General features: G+C 45.1%; 1 protein-coding gene across 4 annotated transcripts in view; it reads left to right on the top strand.

Moving 5' to 3' along the window:
- The window catches only part of LOC137427403 (galactose-3-O-sulfotransferase 2), a 99089-nt gene extending 78172 nt beyond the window's left edge, over nt 1–20917 (top strand). For all 4 annotated transcript variants that reach the window (XM_068116871.2, XM_068116873.2, XM_078778239.1 and 1 more), the window contains 4 exons: nt 14223–14293; nt 14507–14847; nt 17875–18252; nt 18725–20917. In XM_068116871.2, the coding sequence (XP_067972972.2) occupies nt 14223–14293; nt 14507–14847; nt 17875–18252; nt 18725–19198 (1264 nt within the window). In that variant the 3' untranslated portion in view covers nt 19199–20917. The remainder of the gene's footprint in view (nt 1–14222; nt 14294–14506; nt 14848–17874; nt 18253–18724) is intronic.
- Nucleotides 20918–21171: the final 254 nt, after the last annotated feature.

Genomic DNA, 21171 nt, shown 5'->3' with positions numbered 1-21171 from the left:
AAGGGCCTCTCACTCACTCACCGCAGGCAGGTTGGTGGTCTTTCCGTCTTCTACCGACTCCTCTCTGGCCTTGCCCCCCCAGCTCTCTCTGGGCTCTGTGCCGCAAATATTCCTACAGGTCGCACAAGATCTGCCTGCAACCCTCTTATGGTTAAACTGCCAAAATCAAGTGTCTCTGCTCACCTTCACTCCTTCATTCCTCTTTTCTCCCGCCTCTGGAACAAACTCCCTCACTCTCTTTAATCCAACTCCACTCTCCAGGTCTTTAAAACAGCTGTTCACCACCATCTCTTATCTTCCCCCATCCAAAACATTGAACTTTTCTATCCCCGCTAATTTCACCCCAATTCCACTTTTTTGAAATACCAACTTCTGTCCTGGAAGTCCTTGGTGTCCTTGTGTTTGATACTTCTGCCACCCCCCTCCCCCCAAGCCCTCTCCCTCCCACACATCTCCCTGCTCTTAAATGTTGTGTGCCCTCAAGTGTTTGTGTGCTTCCCCTTCTCTTGTCTTCCGCTCCCTCTTTTTATATATTTTGTTTGTCTGGTTGATTTGTTTGTGAAATAAATGTCAGCTCTTTCACGAGCCTCGATTCAGTATACAAAAAAAAAGAAAAGATGGTGCCATCTTGAGATATTGATTCTATGGTTGATTGCTATCATTGTATGGTTCTTCCTGTGTGCTTTTTAATACATTATTTGGTTTGTGGATAATCATTGGTGTGGTTTCAATATTGATTTCGACACGGAATAATACATTTTTTCTGCCGTGGCTCCTCTCGGGGTTCGGAGGTATACCAAGACCAGGAGGTCGGGGAGGAACACGTAACAACACACTGCAAACATGGATTTAATCGGACAAGCCATTCTGCTCGAAATTGACGGAAACCAATTTCAAGTTGGCTGCCGTGGCGGCCATATTGAAAATCGCAGCGTGCCCATTTTCGAAAGGAACCTTCCTCTACTCAACCCCAACACACACTGCAAAAATGGATTTAATCGGACAAGCCGTTCTGCTCGAAATTGACGGAAACCAAAAGTTGACGGACGCCCGGACGACACCCGTGACGACAATACCCCTGAGCCCAATTTGGGCTCAGGGGTGAAAACCCAAACGACTTCCCATCATCGATGGAGGTCTGGCAGTGCACACAGCCAAACTATTCAACCAGTCCAGATCATGTTTTTAAAAAAAATTGTTCATCACATCAAAGATATCTTCTCCAGTGGTGGTACTTGAAAGGGCATTGCAGAAAAGAAATTCTTCCAGAATGTCGTCTTCTCCTCTGTACCTTACAAACACCAACTTGAGCGTCACCTGCCATGTCTACTGATTTATCCGTCTGCAACGAAAAATTTCCTACTTTTTTTCAGTGCCACAATCAGTTGAGCCAAATTATCATCTGAAATGAGATCAATTTGATGTTTGATGCTATTGTCAGAAAGTGGTACCGATTCAATCTTGGCAACATCTGCTCTGCATACAGTTTTCACCATTGCCACTGCTGCTGGCTTCACCAGCTCCTCTCCAATGTTATGGGGCTTTTTGCATATTGCAATATGCCAGGCCACTTCAAAGGACGCCAAGGAAGCTTTCTCCAAAGAAAAGGCTGAACTCGAGGGAGCATCAATCCGACTTCGTTTTACCTGTTCTTCTTTGTCCTCCCAGTAACTCAGTGGCCTTTTGACAGTTTGGACGAATTGAATGCAAATGATGCTTTAATTTGTTTTCCTTCATAGATTCATTGGCGAGGACTTGCAGGCACTGAACACACTGAGGTCGGATAGTCCCAGATTTTTCTCTCAATTCGGTGAAGCTATATTTCAATAAATAGCACCGCAAAGCGGGCGTAACCCCTCAGCCCATGCACGGTGAAAGGAAGCATTGATGATAATTTGTTATTTGAAGCGAAGTTGTATTCCGAGTAGGATATTTGTGGTGATGTGCATAGATGGTATGCTAGAGGGGGCGTGGCATAGAAGAAGAGGAGTTCCGGGGAGAGGATGGAGCGTGGAGAGGATTTGAAACAGGACGTGCATTCGATGTTGGATTGAATAAAACTGTTGGACCTTACTGAATTCTTCATTCTTGGAATACCTAACGACACAACAAACTGGCGACGAGAATGGGATTGAACCTGAATCCACCGACACCCTTTCTGCAAAACCCGGGTGAGCCTTCGATGCCTTTTACGGCCTGGACTCGTGTCTTTGAAAACTACGTGCTGGCGATACAGGAGACTGCACTTTCTGATGCGAGAAAGCGCGCACTTTTGATACATTGCTTGGGCACCGAAGGTCAGAGACTCTTCTATACATTAACAGTAGCTGATAATAGCTATGAGACTGCACTTGCGGCCTTGAATAATTTTTTTGTCCCAAGAGTTCATGTCGTGGCAGAACGATATAAATTTCGGCAACGTGGTCACGAAAATGGCGAATCTACATCACAATACATCGCTTCATTAAGGGAGATGGTCGTCACATGTGAGTTTGGAGAGCTGGCAGATGAAATGATCCGGGACCAGCTGGTCGAGAAAACAAATTCACCTCGCATTAGAGAGTGGTTACTGCGAGAAACGGGACTGACATTACAGAAAGCTATAACCATCGCAAGACAGACTGAGTCGGCAATGGTGGAGGCCAAGATCATAGGCCAAGGGGCTGCTAGCGCTATACAGGCCATACACCCTGTGCAGACACAGGATTCGCAGAGCAGCAAAAGACCCTTTAGACTCGCTGGGAGAGGTATTTCAGATCAGCAATCTCGACCGGCTCAAGGGAAGACATGTTATAGATGTGGTTCTGTAAACCACACAGCTAATGACTATGGATGCCCAGCAAAGGACGCACAGTGCAACAGCTGCAAAAAGAGAGGACATTTTGCTAAAGTATGCCGGAGCTCAAAACACGTTCACGAAGTGACTGTACCAGACGTGCATGTGTTGAGTGTCGACAATAGGACTAGAGATGCTGATAAGATAATGTGCACTGTACATGTTACTGCAGCCGGGGGAGAGCCCATGGACATTGAACTAATGTTAGATACAGGCTCGGCAGCATCGATACTTCCTGAATCTGTCCACAGGCAATGTTTCAATAATGTGTCACTGACAGCCAAAACTACACCTGGTTAGCTACCTGAGAAACCCGATTCCTGTGCGGGGTTGCTTGCATGCTGATGAGACTTTTGAGAATCACTGTGCACCTGCTGAATTCTACATTGTGCGGAGCGGCACTGCCATTCTGGGCAGAGACCTGGTTGCTGCACTCGACATGCAATTGCTGAATGGTAGCATCACCTCTACCACCCAAAACAGGGCAAATCGAACTCGTCGCAAATGTCACAGGTGACAGCAAGGAGGACACCCTGGGCTGTGCAAAGGGGTTTATTCATCTCGTTAAAATACGACCCAATGTGACTCCAGTCCAGCAAAAGCTGCGCCGCTTGCCTTTTTCTGTGAGAGATGCTGTTTCTCAGGAGTTGAAAAAGTTTGTTAAATTGGATGTAATTGAGCCAATTGAATCTTCAGAGTGGGTTTCACCAATTGTAGTGACAATGAAGAAAAACCGAGGGATTCGCCTGTGTGTGGATTTAAGAGAACCAAATAAATCGGTGGTGATTGACGGATATCCTCTTCCGCATATGGAGGAGATGTTTGCCGAGCTGCGAGGCAGCACCCTTTTCTCCACACTGGATCTGCAAAGTGCGTACCACCAGGTTGTATTGCATGAGCATAGCAGGGACCTCACTGCCTTCATTACGCATGAGGGACTGTTTCGCTACAAACGAATCCCTTACCGGCTCGCTTCAGTACCCAGTTGTTTCCAGAGGATGATGTCTGCCATTTAAAAAAACCAACTCGGAGCTCGGTGTTACCTTGACGATGTAATCGTTTTCGGAGGGACTCCCGAAGCACATGACAAAAACCTCAGAGAGGTACTACAACGTATCGATGCAGCTGGGCTGAAACTGAACCTTTCAAAATGCTACTTTAGACAGACGGAGTTGTCCTTTTTAGGACATGTGGTGTCACACGCAGGACTTAAACCTGAACCTGCTCATGTTGTTGCTGTGTCCCAAGCACCCCCACCGAAAGACGTTCAGAGTTTGCGCTCTTTTCTCGGACTCATGTCATGGTATGCAAAATTCATCCCTAACTATGCATCGGTCGTGGAACCTCTGAGAGAATTACTAAGTGGACCATCCACCTTCTCCTGGTCAGTCAAGGCACAGCAAAGTTTTGACTCAGTTAAAGAACTAATTGTCAGTAGTCCAGCTCTCGCTCTTTTTGATCCAGAGCTATACACCATAGTGACAACTGATGCCTCTGATTCTCGTCTTGGAGCGGTCCTGACGCAAATCCATGCTGACAAAACAGAGAAAACCATCGCATTTGCATCCCGAACGTTGACTGAATCGGAAAGAAAATATTCCACGGGGGAAAAGGAAGCACTTGGATGCGTGTGGGCGACAGAGAAGTGGAGGACTTATCTCTGGGGCAGACACTTCACATTATGCACTGACCACAGTCCTCTCACTACACTGCTTTCAACAAAAGGATTGGGAAGAGCTGGAATGCGCGTGGCCAGATGGTCCGCATGGCTTCTGTCATTTAATTATAACATTCAGTACAAGCCTAGCTCTGAAAATGTAACAGCTGATTGCTTGTCTCGCCTGCCACTGCCTACTTCAGAGCCAGGCCTGGAGGATGATGTTGAGGTTGTCGTGCTCGCATCAACCCTCATTGCTGTGACAGCTGAAGAATTCAAAACTGCCTGTATTTCCTGCCCCGTTCAGGCAAAGCTGCGGGAAATGCTTACAAAGTGCTGGCCGAAAACGTCGAAAGGCCTGGATCCTGATCTCCTTCCTTACTTTAGATTGCAAAGTGAACTGTCATTACAAGAGGACTGTGTGATGACAGGTACCGTACTCACCGCCTCCGTGTCCCGGATGCACTACAACCACATTTCATCAAATTAGCGCATGACACTCACCAGGGCACAGTGAGGACAAAGCAGCGGTTAAGGGATCCATACTGGTGGCCGGGAATGGACGCGCACGTAGAGTCCGCAATCAAAGCTTGCATTACTTGTCAGCAGCACGACAAGACAGCTGTGACACACGCATCACCACTGCAGCCAGTTCCTTATCCTGACGCAGCTTGGGAGAAACTGGCAATCGACATAGTGGGGCCCTTCGATTCTGCACCACTGGACTCGCGTTTCGCTATCACACTCATCAATTACTTTAGCAAATGACCAGAAATTGCCTTCACCTCCCAGGTCACTTCCACTACAGTGACCAAGGTCCTGTCATCTGTCTTCAGCAGAGAAGGTAACCCAAAAGAGTTGATATCCAACAATGGTTCACAATTCACCTCTCGGGAATTTGAAACCTTTCTGAAAGACAGAGACATTACACACAGAAAGTCAGCAGTCTACTACCCGCAAGCGAATGGAGAAATAGAATGATTCAATCAAAGCTTAAAAGAAAGCTTGCTCACTGCTAACATCGAGGGGAAAGACTGGAGAACATTTACAACGGACTTTCTTCAAACATACCGGGCAACCCGACATGCCACAACACAGCGATCACCTGCTGAACTGCTTCATGGGAGAGAGATGCACACCAAGCTGCATGTATCTGGGTTACAGATGCCAAGGGCCAACACACCGTCATACAAAGACACAGCACTCACAGTACAAGAGAAGCAGAACAAGCAAAAGGCGTACACCGACAAACGGCGGGGGGGCAAAGGATGTGAACTTTGAATGTGGCCCCTTCGTCCGAGTGAGGAAACCTGGCATCCTCCGGAAGGGACAATCTAAATTTTCAGTGCCTCTCCAAGTTATGGAGCGAAGAGCATCTCACACGTACAAACTGTCCGATGGACGGATCTGGAATGCTTCTCATTTAGCATCTGCCTGCCAAGGGAATGAAAGAGACGATAACGAGCAACCACTCCTTCCTGGCATCACCGCACCACCAGCTCAAGACGCATCAGAATCTGTGCCGGTCGGCCGGGATGCCAGAGATCGCAGACCTCCAGTCTGGACACGAGATTATGTGATGATGTAACCTAAAGTACTTAGAGAGTAAGAAAAAAAAGCTATGGTAAACTATTGCATGTCTATGATTACTTGTTTAATGATTAATACATGCTGTGGCATTACTACATTTCATCTAGTTAACTATATATATTGTTGGTCACTGAGTTATGGTATGCATGTGGTTAAAGAAAGGGGGACATGTGGTGATGTGTAAATGGTGATGTGTAAATAAAAGGCTGTACATTTGGTTACTTTCCAACCTGTTCAGATACGTCTTTTCTCCATTGGCCTAGCATCATCCGAGACTGAATTTGGCTAGATTCAGGTCCATAAATCTCGTGAGGTAACGCCGCTTTCCACACCCTGCAAATCCGCTCGGCACGCAATTGAATAAGGTGTGTGGAAGCGAGGGTTCGATCCCCGGTTTCCCGGTCACGTGTCTTGAAGGTATTTGGGAATATTGACCAGTAAACTCTTCGACGCGTAGCTGGGAAATTGGCGATCGGAATTGCTTAGCAATCCGTCAACCACAAACTTAGTCGTGGACGGCGGCCTCAGTGGACCTGGAGTTTGAGGGGGAGCAGGGCATAAACCCCCCTTAGTACATCGACGAACCCAGGATCCGCAACAATATTAAGTTTGATTTGAAGTCATCATGAAATATGCTCGGGTGGCATCAAAATGTAAAAACTTTGGAGGGGGTGAATACTCTTGCAGGCCGCTGTAAATGGTGCTAAGGTCATAGGGGTCTAAAGTGACTTGAGGGGTGTAAAGGTCTAAAGGTTCTTGGGGTTTAAAGGGTATAAAAGGTGATGGGGTCTAAAAGTGTTGAAAGGATGTTAAAGGTAAAAGGATCTTGGAGTCTTCGGGATATTGGAGTCTTCGGGATCTTTGAGTCTTCGGGATCTTGGAGTCTTCGGGATCTTGGAGTCTTCGGGATATTGGAGTCTTCGGGATATTGGAGTCTTCGGGATATTGGAGTCTTCGGGATATTGGAGTCTTCGGGATATTGGAGTCTTCGGGATATTGGAGTCTTCGGGATATTGGAGTCTTCGGGATATTGGAGTCTTCGGGATATTGGAGTCTTCGGGATATTGGAGTCTTCGGGATATTGGAGTCTTCGGGATATTGGAGTCTTCGTGATATTGGAGTCTTCGGGATATTGGAGTCTTCGGGATATTGGAGTCTTCGGGATATTGGAGTCTTCGGGATATTGGAGTCTTCGGGATATTGGAGTCTTCGGGATATTGGAGTCTTCGGGATATTGGAGTCTTCGGGATATTGGAGTCTTCGGGATATTGGAGTCTTCGGGATATTGGAGTCTTCGGGATCTTCGGAGTCGTAAGCGTCTTCGGAGTCGTAAGCGTCTTCGGAGTCGTAAGCGTCTTCGGAGTCGTAAGCGTCTTCGGAGTCGTAAGGGTCTTCGGAGTCTTGAGGATCTTCGAGTCTTAAGAGTCTTCAGAGTTTAAGGGGTATCAGAGGTCTTAAGTGTTTTGGGAGTGTTCAGGTATTAAGGACCTTGGGGGTTTTAAAGGGTCTTCAAGGTCTTAAATGGTATTTAGGGTCTTCATGATCTTAAAGGGTATTTAAGGGTCTTTGGGGTCTAAAGTTCATTGGTGGTCTTAGGGGTATTTGGGGTCTAAAGGTTAAGGGTCATTGGGGTCTTAAGGGTCTTCCAAAGTCTTCTTTCATGAGCCTCAACTATGAAAAAAGAAAAACAAACCCATGAGTGGAGTTGGCCTTGTATGCCTGTTGTAAATCAATACTCAGACCTCTTTCAAGTAATGAGGTTTTATTGAACTATATCTCCACTCATCCTGCAACACAAAATAAAGAACAATCATTAGCACTACAAAGGAAGCAATCAAAACAAACATCTCCTCCAAACAATCTTCATTGCCTGTGGCGGGAAGTTCGTCCCCTCCAGATAGGTTTCTTTGCGGACTATCTGTCACCGTCCGGACTGGCGACCCAGATAACAAAGTATCATCTCTGATCACTCATTATCAGACTCCGGCGAATCAAGCGGCTTCCATCTGTCGGGGACCTCTGTGACCCCATTAGTTTTAGTGTCCAGCTCATTTAGTATCTCTTCACAGGGTGAGAGGTGTCGGATCGACACCGTAGTTTCCCACTCGTCCTTCAATCTAACATGAGTGTATTCCGGGTTGGCCTCTAAAATATGTACCCGGTCTACCAGCGGCTCGTACTTGCTCTGCCGGACCGCTCGCTTCAGTAGGGCAGGACCTGGCTCAGATAGCCACGAGGGTAGAGGCTACCCGCTAGCACTGCGCCATTGGTAGCGAAATAACCGCTTGTGGGGGGTTTCGTTCATAGCAGTACAGAGTAGTGCTCGGATGGCATGCAATGCCTCAGGTAACACTCGCTCCCACGATTGCAGAGACAAACTGTGCGTCTTCAAGCTCATCATCACCGCTCGCCATACAATCCCATTGTAACGTTCCACTTGGCCGTTACCTTGGGGGTTATATGCCGTAGTACGGCTGGAGGCTACTCCCTGTTCCTTAAGGTATTGCTTAACTTCCCTAGATAGAAACGCAGTTCCCTGGTCTGAGTGTACATAAGCGGGGTAGCCGAACATGAGAAGCAGTTGCTGAAGACAGCGTATGACTGTTGTGGACGACATATCAGCACAGGGGTACACAAACGGGAATCGTGAGTACTCGTCTGCAATTGTAAGCGTGGCGGCAATCTCGCTGTCACTGGCATCCGTCTCGATCATGAAAGGTACCGCTTCATTCATCGAGGTCACGACGGCCCCCGCTATGTCGGTTTTGAGTTGTTGAAAAGCAGCTTTCACCGATAAGGTCAATGGGAATAATTTACATTCCACCAGCGGTCTGATCTTCTCTGAGTACCGTCGGATCCACTTTGAGTAATGCGCGAACAGACCGAGCGCCCTGCGCAGCGCAGCCCGATCAGGGGGAAGGGCCATCTCGAGCAACGGTTGCAAGCGGGTTGCGTCTGGCCTAATCTCTCCGTCGGTCACCGTTTACCCCAACAGGTCTATAGTTTTGGCTGAATACTTACACGTATCTTCGATGAGGGTCAGGTTGTACTTCCGCACCAGGGCCTAGAATCTCTGCAGATTTGTGTCATGGTCCACCTGATCACGGCCACAGACAGTCACATTGTCAACGTACACAAATACATCCTTCAATTGCTCTTTTGCTATGATGTAATTGAGGGCCCGTTGGAAGCAGGAAACACCGTTCATGACTCCAAAGGGAATTATTCGAAATTGGTACAGCCGCTGCCCTGATTCAAAGGTGGTATATGGCCGATCGGTTTCTCTGATAGGTTTCTGGTGGTATGCACTACGGAGATCCAAGGTGCTGAACACCGGTAGGTAGCCACCTCCCATACCATATCGTCCATCTTGGGGAGTGGGTAAGCGTCCAATTGAGTATAATGAGTAATCGTTTGTGAGTAGTCAATTGCCATTCGTTTCTGGTGATTAGGATTAGTGACCACGAGTACTTGGGCTCTCCAAGGCGATATACTGGCCTCGATAATTCCCTCCCGTAGCAATCGTCTAGTTCCGCCCTCGATAAATTGAGTGTCCGGCCATGAGTAACGCCTGGACTTTATCATGATAAGATGGCAGTCGTGAGTTAGACACGGAAAAAGCAGAGGGGGATCGATCGCCATTTCCGCTAAACTGCATACCAAAAAGGTCTTGGCATTAGCTCCCTCGAATTGCATTTCTAGTCGTCCATGCCAATTAAAAAAAATTGTGGCCCAATAGCACATCTGAGCTCAGATTCTGTGATACTAACAGCTTAACATCCGTATACATTACCCCATTAGCCACCAAATTTACAACACAGATCCCTTTGTTGCTTTGGCATAGAGACACGGATGCCATGTTGCCCCGGGTAGGCAATCAGGTCGGAATGATGGGCCATCCGTGACGACGAACCAGAGCGTGGTTGACAAAACTGTCACTGTTCCCCATGTCAATCAATGCATCAGCATCTTCGCTGTTAATCTCCACCGGAATGACAGCTTTGGCTAGCCCGCGAGGAACAGCCGTGGTGAACGGGTCGACTCTCGACATGAAGGCCCCCGCCAGCGTCACTCGCTTGGCCTTGCTCGATCGGCAGACTTTAGCATAATGACCCTTCCGGCCACAATTATTGCACAGTGCATCTCTCGCCGGACAAAAGGACCTCAGATGTCGCCTATTGCCTCAAAAATAACATTTTGCCGTCTTTCTTGCCGGAGTCACCGCAACCGTAGTTATAAGTTCGTTTTCCTCTGCGTCCGAGCTCGCGACTAGCGATTCATCCTGGCGCGTGTCAGACCGTGCGGAAGCACTCTCCACGGAGATGTCGGCCTCACGGTGCTTCGCGGAAACAGCAGCACTAGTCGTCAGGTATGGCCTCCCATAGGCTTCGGATCTAACCTGGGCTAGTTGGAGTACCCGGGCTTGGTCATACGCGACTTGCAAAGACGTAGTCTCTGTCTCCAGCAAGCGCTCACAGAGCGTCAGCTGAGCCTGAGGCTCAGTTAGGAGCCTCATCCTAACTGAGCCTCAGTGCCTGGGCCTGCATTCACCAATTACGTTGTACGCGGTAACACAGGCCCTAGCTGAAATGGACTCGGGGAAAGCTCCTGGGATTGGCGGTCTAATGGCAGAATTTTTCTTGGCTTTTTGGGCCCTGGATTATTGAGTGTCCTGGAATCATCCTTGGTGCATGGAGAACTACCACTAAGCTTTAGAAGAGCGGTGGTGTCGCTGATTCCAAAGACTGGAGATCTACGTCAGATAAAGAATTGGCGGCCGGTGTCGTTATCATGTACGGATTACAAAATATTGTCAAAAGTGTTGGCCAGTCGGTTGAAGACGGTAATCGGTGATCTAGTCCACCCTGATCAGAATTACTGCATCCCAAACAGATCTATTTATGATAATATGTTTTTGATCAGGGATTTAATGGAGTGTGATTGCTTGGAAAAATATTTTGGGATAATATTCCTTGATTTGGAAAAGGCTTTTGATAGTGTTGATCATGTTTTTTTTGTATCGTGTGCTGGAAGCATGTGTCTTTGGTGCCAACTTTAGGGCCTACGTGACTTTGTTGTACAACAATATATTTGGTTTATTTAAAATCAATAACAAACTCAGCTCTCCGATACAGGTCCAAAGAGGAGTGAGACAAGGATGCCCGGTTTCTGGGTTGTTATTCTCCTTGGTAATGGAATCACTTCTAATTTATTTAGGAAAAATATTTCAGGAGTGCCTTTTCCGCTGGGAGTCCTTCAGTGGTGTATCGGCTTATGCAGATGATGTCTGTGTGGTTTTTAAGAATGAGAATGATATCCCTGCACTTGTTGAATGTTTAAATCTTTTTTTGCCTCGCTTCGTCTTTGAAGTGTAACTGGGACAAGAGTAAAGTCTTATGGATTACCTGTCTCAAGAACAATCCACCTAGAACAGTGTGGGTACCACTTGTGCATCTACCAACAAAGTTAAAATGGGTGGAAGACAGAGTCAAATACCTTGGGGTTTTCCTGGTATCTCCACACTACGTCCTCAAAAATTGGGACGGGATTGTTGAACATGTTAAAAAAAAAAGATTGGGACTGTGGAAACGAGCTCTGCACCACCTTTCCTACAAAGGCAGGGTTCTAGTGGTTAATAATTTGGTGGCTTCTTCTCTGTGGCATAGGTTTATCTGCCTTCAGCCGCCAGAGGCACTACTAAAGGTAGTGCAGAGGCTACTGGTGGATTTTATTTGTAGTGGTCACCATTGGTTACTGCCAAATGTTATATGTAACCCCTTGTCTGAAAGTGGCCAAGGACTGATCGACATAAAAAGTCATACATCATACAGCAGTTGATGTGCAAAGAACGACTGCCAAACCGACTTCTGGCCTCTCACATGTTGCGAAAAGCAAGCAGGCTCGGATACGGCCTTGAACTTTTCTTAATCCAACTCCAACATGTCGACACATCTCATCTACCATCATTCTATCAGAGCCTTCTGAATGCCTGGCAAAGCCTTTTGATTGTAGCATAGGTTTCCTGCTGGCGACTAAAGATGTTTGTGGAAGAACCCCTTTTTTACAACCCACTTTTTCATGCAATTCCAAGAAGCCGAGACTTTTATCAACACTTTATTACAGCAGGCATAATCAAAGTGTTGGACCTCCGCCATGATTCTGGTTGGGGGTGGAGGGTGGTGCAGGAGAGCTGATATGACTGGAATATGGTCAAATCGAATAATTGGAAGAGTCCTAAAGGAAATAATACAGAAAAGCTTTCAACTTGGACTAAGATGGACCCAGGAAGTTTTGGTGGCATCCAATGACTGGTGATTTCCTGATTTATTTGTACAGCTTTGTCACAGAGACTTGCCCCCAATTAGTGAGGGACAAAACATTTTTCAGAAATGTAGTCGTAAAGACCTGTATCTATTATGCACTACAGTTCTGCTTGGGAACTCACTGTTAAATGGAGTGGCCAGGTGGAAAGGGCTAATGCCAGAAGGACTCCCATCTGAGCCTGCATAGGAATCGATGTACAGTAAGCTGGTAAGCAAAAGGACAGGAGATCTCCAGTGGCGATTGAAACACTGGATCATCCCGTCTAATAAATTGGTGAATCATTTCGCACCCACATCTACATGTGGCCCGTTCTGCGTTTGCACATAGGATGTATTCCATGCTTATGTTGATTGTGCAAGGCTTGTGCCTTTATTTCAATGGCGTAACTACATGTCTGGAAAAATGAATATCACTTTCTCTCTGCGATCATTTATTTTTGGTTTCAACGATATGAAAGAACATGTACATTTGTTGTTTTTGTTTTTAGGGGCCATGGCGAAAATGTCAATTTATTTATCGAGGAAAGAAAATCTGAAGGGAAAGCCGATTGGACAATTCAATGTCATGTTCTTTTTGAATGCCTTGATATCTGCAAGACTCAAACTTGAATTTTGTTCCTCTGAAAGAAAGAAAAGTATTGATGAGTTTATGAACATTTGGTGTTTTGATGGGATCTGCATGGTGCATGAGAATGAATTAATTATATATTTGTAGATTGGTTTGGAATGAATTAGTGTGGGGTCAGTCTTTTTGTTTTTCCTTTTGTTCAATTCCTTTCCTTTCCTGTTATCTTCTTTTTTCTTTTCTGTGTTTTTGATTATTGTGCTTGTATTGAATAGTATCTTCATGACGTATTAAGAATAGTATCTTAATACCATGATGCCAGGGGGGTTGACTCAGTCTGTCATCCTTCCGAGGTCGGCTAATTGAGTACCAGTTCACTGGTAATTCCCTGCTTGTTGTAAAAGGCGACAAAAAGGGTTGGCGGTAGGAAGGGCATCCGGCCGTAAAACATTGCTTCAAAAAGGGGACCAAAAAACAACAACAACCACGGTCCCCGAAAAAGGCCAACCCCCGCTTTGCGGGGAAAAATGGCCTCTAAAGGTGTTTTTTTATTTATTTATTTATTTATTTATTTATTTATTTATTTATTTATTGAATAGTATCTTCACTGACTGGCATGTAGTTTTTATATTTTTGTAATAAAAAGTCTAAAAGTCTCTCTCTCTCTCTTTCTCGTTCCATCTTGCTTTCCCAACTGATGATCCTGATGGTTGTTTTAACATGCACTCGTTAAGCTAAAGGAAGTCTTTCGATCTCACTGTGCCCTTTCTCTCTCCCACTCTCTTCTGTAAAATTAATAAATGTTGCACACCGGTCCTTTCCTATCCCATCTCCAGGCATTGCATGACGTCATCAGCACGATATTTGGACACGACAGTGACCAAGTGATTTGGCTGGAAAGGCTATTTTTGATTTATTGATTAATCAATTTATCGATTAATTATTGAATTTTCCGATTAATCAACTGGTTAATTTTCAAAAAGCTACAGATTCGGATGAAGCAGTGGTAGTTTAGGTAATAGGTATGCTATTAGCCAATTCATTTTTACAATTATTATTTCTTTATTGTAATTACACAATTAATCAATTAATTATGTGCTGCATTGTGGTGCCGGAGGCGCTCCAGATATGTTGCACGCTGGAGGATATTTTATTTCTTTATTTGGCATGGGTGTCGTCTACTATGAATGTAGCTTAACTTGTTAAAAAAATTGTTTCAAGCCCTGTTTCTGTGTGCTTTTATATTTCCAGTGAGCAGGTTGTTGGTCTACAACATATCGCTGCTGGCTTTGTATCTTCCATCCTCGGAAACGAAAGCCAAGGTATGGTGGTAGTTTCTATCAATACGTTCCACAGTATCACGTGGATTGTGGGGATGAGAAATGCAACAGAGGACAAAATGAATTTTTTGGATTGTTCTACGTGTGGATCATTGGTACAAAGGGGTTGTTTACTGACAATAAATCCATTATGTGGTGATTAATTGAGTGAATTGTCAAGCAAAGTGAGACATGTGATATCGCTGCATCTTCCAGGGAAAGTCGGCACTATCGACACCACTTCCCTCAGAGGACATGGAACGGATCACCTCCTATTGCAGTCAAAAAGCACAGCGGGGCAGAAGTCAACCGAGGTCAGGCCAGAGGAATGCAAACCACGCCATCACATAATGTTTCTGAAGACCCACAAGACAGCAGGAAGTACAGTTCTGAATATACTTTACCGCTACGGCGACTACTGGAACCTCAGCTTTGCATTGCCAGTCCATTATCAATTTGGATACCCATCCTTATTTCGGGCAATGTGGGTCAAAGGTCATGATGCTGGCCAGCGCTTTGACTTGATGTGCAACCATATGCGGTTCCGACTTTCTGAGGTGAGTCTTCCTGTTTCCCCAACAAGAATGATGGATTTCTGTACCAGAAATGATGGATTGTAGTTTTTACATGAGCCTGAATTCTGTATACAAAAAAATAAATAAATCCCGAACTTAGAGAGTACATTTCCTTCACCCTGTAATGTTTTGCCTCATGTTTATTTCCTGCAGATGCATGGTGGATTATCCTGATCACAGCTAAACACGAGATCAAGTAGAATGGCACTTGGTAGAGCTCATACCTCCGCCAGACTGAACGGTTTACGTTTTGCACCCCAATAAAATAGGCCGGATCTTCATCCAGACCATCACCAAAATCAAATTGGCTTGTTATTGTCGCCTAACCGACTCATTCACGAAGTTTTGTCATAATCCGTCCACAACTTTTTCAGATTTCATATCATGCAGGAATCATAACCTTGATATGCAGATATCATATCATGAGAACCAAAATACCATATCATGCTATATATAATTGTTGGCCCAGTCTCTCAATGGTGAAGAATCACTTTTAAAAAGATTAGAAATGCATCCGGATCCAGATCTGGATCTTCACCAAAATCGAAGCAATTTGTGCTTGCCACACGCCGACCATGTCCACCAAGTTTCGTCTGAATCCGACAATACTATTTTGAGACATACTGCTCACGACAATTTGAGACGGGTGAAAACATAACCTCAGTCCATATTTGGTGACGGATGTAATAACAGCTGAACTGTTACCTTAAAATTTTAATAAAATATGTGAGTAATATGCGTCTTTCTTCTGTCCTCACTTTTTCACTTTTATTTACTTTTAAATTGATTTTCTCCCAACCGCTTGATTAACACAAAACCTAAAACATAGGAGCGCCTACCCAAGGATAAAAATTTTTTAAAGTTACATTGTAATTGGATGGAAAATGTGGCTGGTGTTCCAAAACATCAGTTTTCTGCAGGCACAGGTTGCAGCGTGTTTCAGCGTGATTGCTGAAATCAAAGACGCTGCATTTGGATTGTTCTCAATTCAGTTGGATGAATTCACAGATGTTTCATCCTGTTCCCAGCTTCTTGCCTTTGTTCGGTATGTGAAGGGTGATTCCATCAAGGAAGAATTCTTATTCTGCTGTTCTCTCGAAAGAAATACCAGAGCTGTGGATGTGATCGAAAAAGTAACAGAGTTCTTTGACCATGAGGAACTGAACTGGCACAATCTCTGTGGAGTGTGCACCCCACAATGGCACCCCAGCTATGCTCGGAGCAAAAAGTGGCTTCCAAGCGCTTGTTCGAAATCTATCTCCAGGCATCATTTCTGTTCATTGTCTGATTCATCGGCAAGCTCTTGCTTCAAAAACCCTTCCAGCTCATCTTCAGGATGTTCTTGAACAAGTCATCAAAATTGTGAACTACGTGAAAAGCAGTGCTATGAATTCCTGACTGTTCAAGCAATTGTGCACAGAAATGGATTCAGAGCATAAGAACCTGCTTTACTACACCAAGGTGAGTTGGCTATCAAAAGGAAATGTTGTGGTACGAGTGTTTGAACTCCGAGAAGAGATGCAGAGTTTCCTACAGATGCAAGAAAAGCACAAACTTGAAGCTTCCTTCCATGAAAAGCTGTGGGTCTTTCGCCTCGCATCCCTTGTGGATATTTTTGATCAACTTAACAGACTGAATCTCAAGCTGCAAGGAAAGGGAACAACTATCATTCAGTTCATTGACACTTTCAGTGCATTTATACAGAACCTTGAAAACTGGAAACGAAAGGCTGAGGAAGGGAACTTTACCATGTTCGAATCTCTTTCAGAAGTCACTATTAATGAGCCGTTAGATCCTGGCATTGCAAAGGATGTTGTGACACACCTCAGCTGTCTCCGAGAAGAATTTCTGCAGTACTTCCCAGAAATTGGGAGAGAAGGACTGGCGCTCATGAGGAATCCTTTTCTTGTTAAAGTCAGTGATGTCCAGGATGACCTGCAAGATGAACTGATTGAATTTCAAAATTATTCTGGATGCAGAGATGTCTTTGAAGCTTCCTCTAGCTCTGAGTTTTGGCCAAAAATGATGGGAAGCTACCCCAACATTGCAAAGGAATGCCTTCGGAAACTCCTGCCCTTTGCAACAACTTATCTTTGTGAATCAGGCTTCTCAACGTTGGTGCAGCTGAAGACAAAGTCTCGGAACCGCCTTGAATGTGAGGCAGATCTTAGATGTGCGCTTTCTACAACAGAACCTCGGATTTTGAGGGGGGGGGGGGGGGGCTGTGTTACGTTTGTGGGGGATAGGCAATGAAATACCTTAGTCCAGGTAGAATTGTATAGGAAGTGTGGTTTGAATGTCGTGATGAAGAAGAAGAACCCCCCATGTACCATAAGTAGGAAATCTGTTGGACCGGATGTCACGTAAGTGTATAATTGTTTCCATGACGAGGGGTGGGGTTATGTCAATTATTTAGGGATTAATGGTAAATTCCCTGTATGTAAATGGCCTCTGTACCTTTCCCCTTGTTCCTTATGACAACACACACACACACACACACACACACACACACACACACACACACACACACACACACACACACACACACACCAATCGGCCCGCAATAATGTTAAATGAAAACAACCATAACAGGCCATTGAGCGCCAGCCGCCACATCATAACACCAAGTAGGCAGGTCCTCATGAACTTTTCTAGAGCTTTACTTCGTTCCTCCGAAGAACAAAAGGGTCGTACATCATGCAAACAAGATTTCTTTAATGTCCCTTCTTTTCTATTGTTCAACATTTTCTACAAGCTATGGAATGTCCCTTATTTTCTATACTTTGCCACATGGCACACACCATATAAAGGGGCCTTTTCTATGCCCCTGGCATTTTCCCAATGGCCCTTCTTTTCTATATATAATATATAAAATCAGCTCAACGATGACAAAAAAATTTCATATTTTGCATATCCCTTGTGACTAACGAAAGAATATCATAACTGTGATTATCATGTTACAAGTTTCATTTACAAGTGTTTATTCTCAATTCTTGGTTTTTGTGGCAGGTCAAAAAGGTCATGCACCCAGACACCTTCTACTTTACCATTTTGAGGCACCCTGTGGAAGTGGCAGCTTCATCCTTTTCCTATTACAAATCTACAGCTTCGGCCTTCCGCAACATCAGCTCGCTCGACTCCTTCATGCAGAATCCTCTTCGGTTTTTCCGTCCAGGTGCCCAGGGAAATAATTATGCCCGTAACCTCATGTGGTTTGACCTTGGGCTGGATCCACAGAAAAATCATACACAAACTGAACTGCAGAAGATTTTCAGCAGCCTCGACGACACCTTCGGCATCGTCCTCTTGGCAGACTATTTTGACGAGTCGATGGTGTTGCTCCAGCATGCTCTTTGCTGGTCCTTGGACGACGTTGTCACCTTTAAGGTTTGTTTGATGGAGAGAGTTAACGGAATTGAAGGGATTTAAAAAAAACTGATTTAATATTCAGGTAAGAGGATTTGTAAGTTTTCTCTTTTCCACTTAGCGCTGCCTTTATACACATGGAACAAACCTGTTTTTTCTCTCAAACAAAGGAAAGCACAGACAGAGATATTACAGTCCAGCAGTTCTAGAAAAATAGAAATACAAGGAAGTTTCATGTCACTCAAGTTCATATCCATGCTGTTATGTACTCCGACATCCTGAGCCGGATGTTTCGGCAAAAGTAGAAATTGTAATAAAAAGTTAACGTTGGAAGACCATTAAAGCCATCGCAAGCGATAAAAGAAGATCTAATGAGTATGATTGCCTTTTATACCTCTCCGTATAGCCTGAGAATTCCCATTGGATACTGACATGGAAGATCTCATCTTTTTCAACTGTTAAATCTTTTTATCCACCCTTGTCCTCCCCACAGATTAACAGCCGCAGCAATGCTACAATAAAAGCTATATCTCAAGAGACTGCTGTCCGCCTTCGCCAATGGAATAGCCTCGACTGGGCCCTCTACTCCCATTTCAACACCTCCTTTTGGCACCGTGCAGTCCACTTTGGCCTGGCACGTTTAGATGCTGAAGTGCAGGAACTAAGGGCTCGAAGGAACGTTCTGGCTACCCTTTGCCTGCAGGGCTCTGCCGTGGAAGGAAAGACCATCAGCGACAAACGGTTTAAGCCTTTCCAGTTCGGCTTGGTACAAATTCTGGGCTATCAGTTGAAGCCGGGCCTATCACGCGAGGAGTTCACTCACTGTTCACGCTTCATTGTGCCCGAGTTGCAGTACAAGGATCGCATTTATCTCCGACAGTTCCCGAGTAAGATTCAAGTTCGCATCAAGTGGAAACGGACCACTGGATCTCCCTTGCGTCGGCCACTTGTGGGTAAACCAACATAGGCTGATGTCTGCGAGGTCAAATTCTTGTTGACACCGTCATTTTGCGATCATTGGAGCTGTACCTCGTCAAAACAATGCACATTAATTTTAAGACGCAAAAGTGGCTTTGAAAGGAAGGCGAGTCGAAATGGAAATGTCCCGTTTCTTTGAACATCCGAATAGAAAAGGAAATGCGAGTTCCATTGACAAGTTCCATGGAAAGAAAAATTGGCGCGATATTTTTTTTTTGCTCTGCATCCGTCATGTGAGTCGATGTCTCTTCGATCATGGGAACCGGTGCTCAATGTAAGGATACCTGAGCAGGGGTTTTGCGCAGAAGTCCACATTGGCCATCTTGTCCCTGTGCGTCAGCATGAATTTGCTTGGCGTCGTAGCTGCTGCCCACACGGCGACCCCTCTGAGATAGCAAGCGGTGCAACCTGAGCTTGATTAATATCCGAGAAGACCGGGCCACTTGCTAAACGCAGTGAAGATGGAATTTGGAATGCGTTTCGTTGCTGCTCGGCGGTGTAGTGCCAAATTTTGAGGTACCGGAGCCCTGGAAAAATGTGTCGGCTGTGACGTCATCACCAGATCTTATCTACATCAGGTTTTAATATGACACGAACTTATGAGTCCCCAAAATGAGTGATAAATGAAATACGTGCATTTTGCCAAAACTTGTGTTGTTTTAATACCTCTCCCTAAAGTTTCGAGTGTATCGACATATCCAAGGTTCGATCCCTATTATTTGGCCATGAAGCACACAAATCACAATAACTCAATCGTGAACATGGGAGTTTATCATTTATTTTTTAACTGTTGTGCAGCTGAGCTCCGCCTCCGATGGATTGACTCCGCCCCCTTGGATTGACGTGCCGGAGCGCCGCTCCGGTGCGCTCCGGCTGGACTGGAGGGTCACTGGTGATACTTCACCTGCTGTTCATGAATCGCACCATGGGATTTGCAAGCAGATGTGATACCTGGCTTAACGTCCATCCGGAGGATGGCACACATCCCGATTTATGCAGCATATGGTCGTTGGTAGCTTCGTGTGCTGGGGCATGCCTGTGCCGCTGACGCAGTGCCCCCTGTGGGTTAAAGCAGGAATTTGGAATTTGTTATCGGTGCCGGCGATAGCTCGTCTACTCTTCGCAAAGGACACCGTGGGGATCTTTAATGCACACCGACTAATACAGACGGGAATCATAGTTTAACGTCCACCAGTCCCCATTCAGACTGAATCTTTATAAGAACATGAAGGGAATGCAAAATGGCTGCTTTGTATTGATATTGCACAAAAGGTTTCTTTCTTTTTTAAATTATTTTTTCTGATAAACTAAGATGGTGGTGTGACTAAGATTGCAGATCGTAAGGATTTTAAAATAGCAGCAGAATTCGTTTAAAGAATTTTCAGGCAAAAGTTGACAAAGTTCAAGGTGTGGATGGCTATTCTGGAAGGTAGACCTGGAAGTCCAAGTGCATGAACTTTGTTATAAACATTTGGGTAAAATTTACAAGTTTGCTTCAAGGTGAATCACGTGATACGGGACATATTTACATGTGCAGGTGGTGTTCTAAAGGTACTTAATATAGATCAATGCTTTGCATGGAAGCTCATTTTCTAACCTATACCTTTTAATCAGGTTCTATATGAGTTTATGGACTTGACACCGGGTACTTGAACTGTTTCAGTCTTGGCTTCGACATTCTAATTGAATAAAAACATAAATCACGTGATCACCTTTTTCTGCTGCAGCCTCAAAATTGGCTCATTCGTGGCGGTTTCCACAACGAATTTTCATCATCAGGAACAAGCAAAGAGGTTTTTTGACAAAGGTAGTCAGGCAAAAGATGACACAAGTTGGTACTCGTCCTTAAATGCGCAAACAGCACTTCAAGCCTTTTATTTGGTAGCACAGGAGGAGGGGTCCTGGTTTGTATCACATTCTGCTTAGCTGCTGATGCAGTGCCCCCTGCAGGTTAGAACAGGA

This window comes from Myxine glutinosa, chromosome 5, assembly GCF_964187855.1.
Source record: "Myxine glutinosa chromosome 5, kmMyxGlut1.1, whole genome shotgun sequence".
NCBI lineage: Eukaryota > Metazoa > Chordata > Myxini > Myxiniformes > Myxinidae > Myxine > Myxine glutinosa.
Note: the sequence above shows the minus strand (reverse complement) of the source record. Positions and strands in the feature narration are given on the sequence as shown.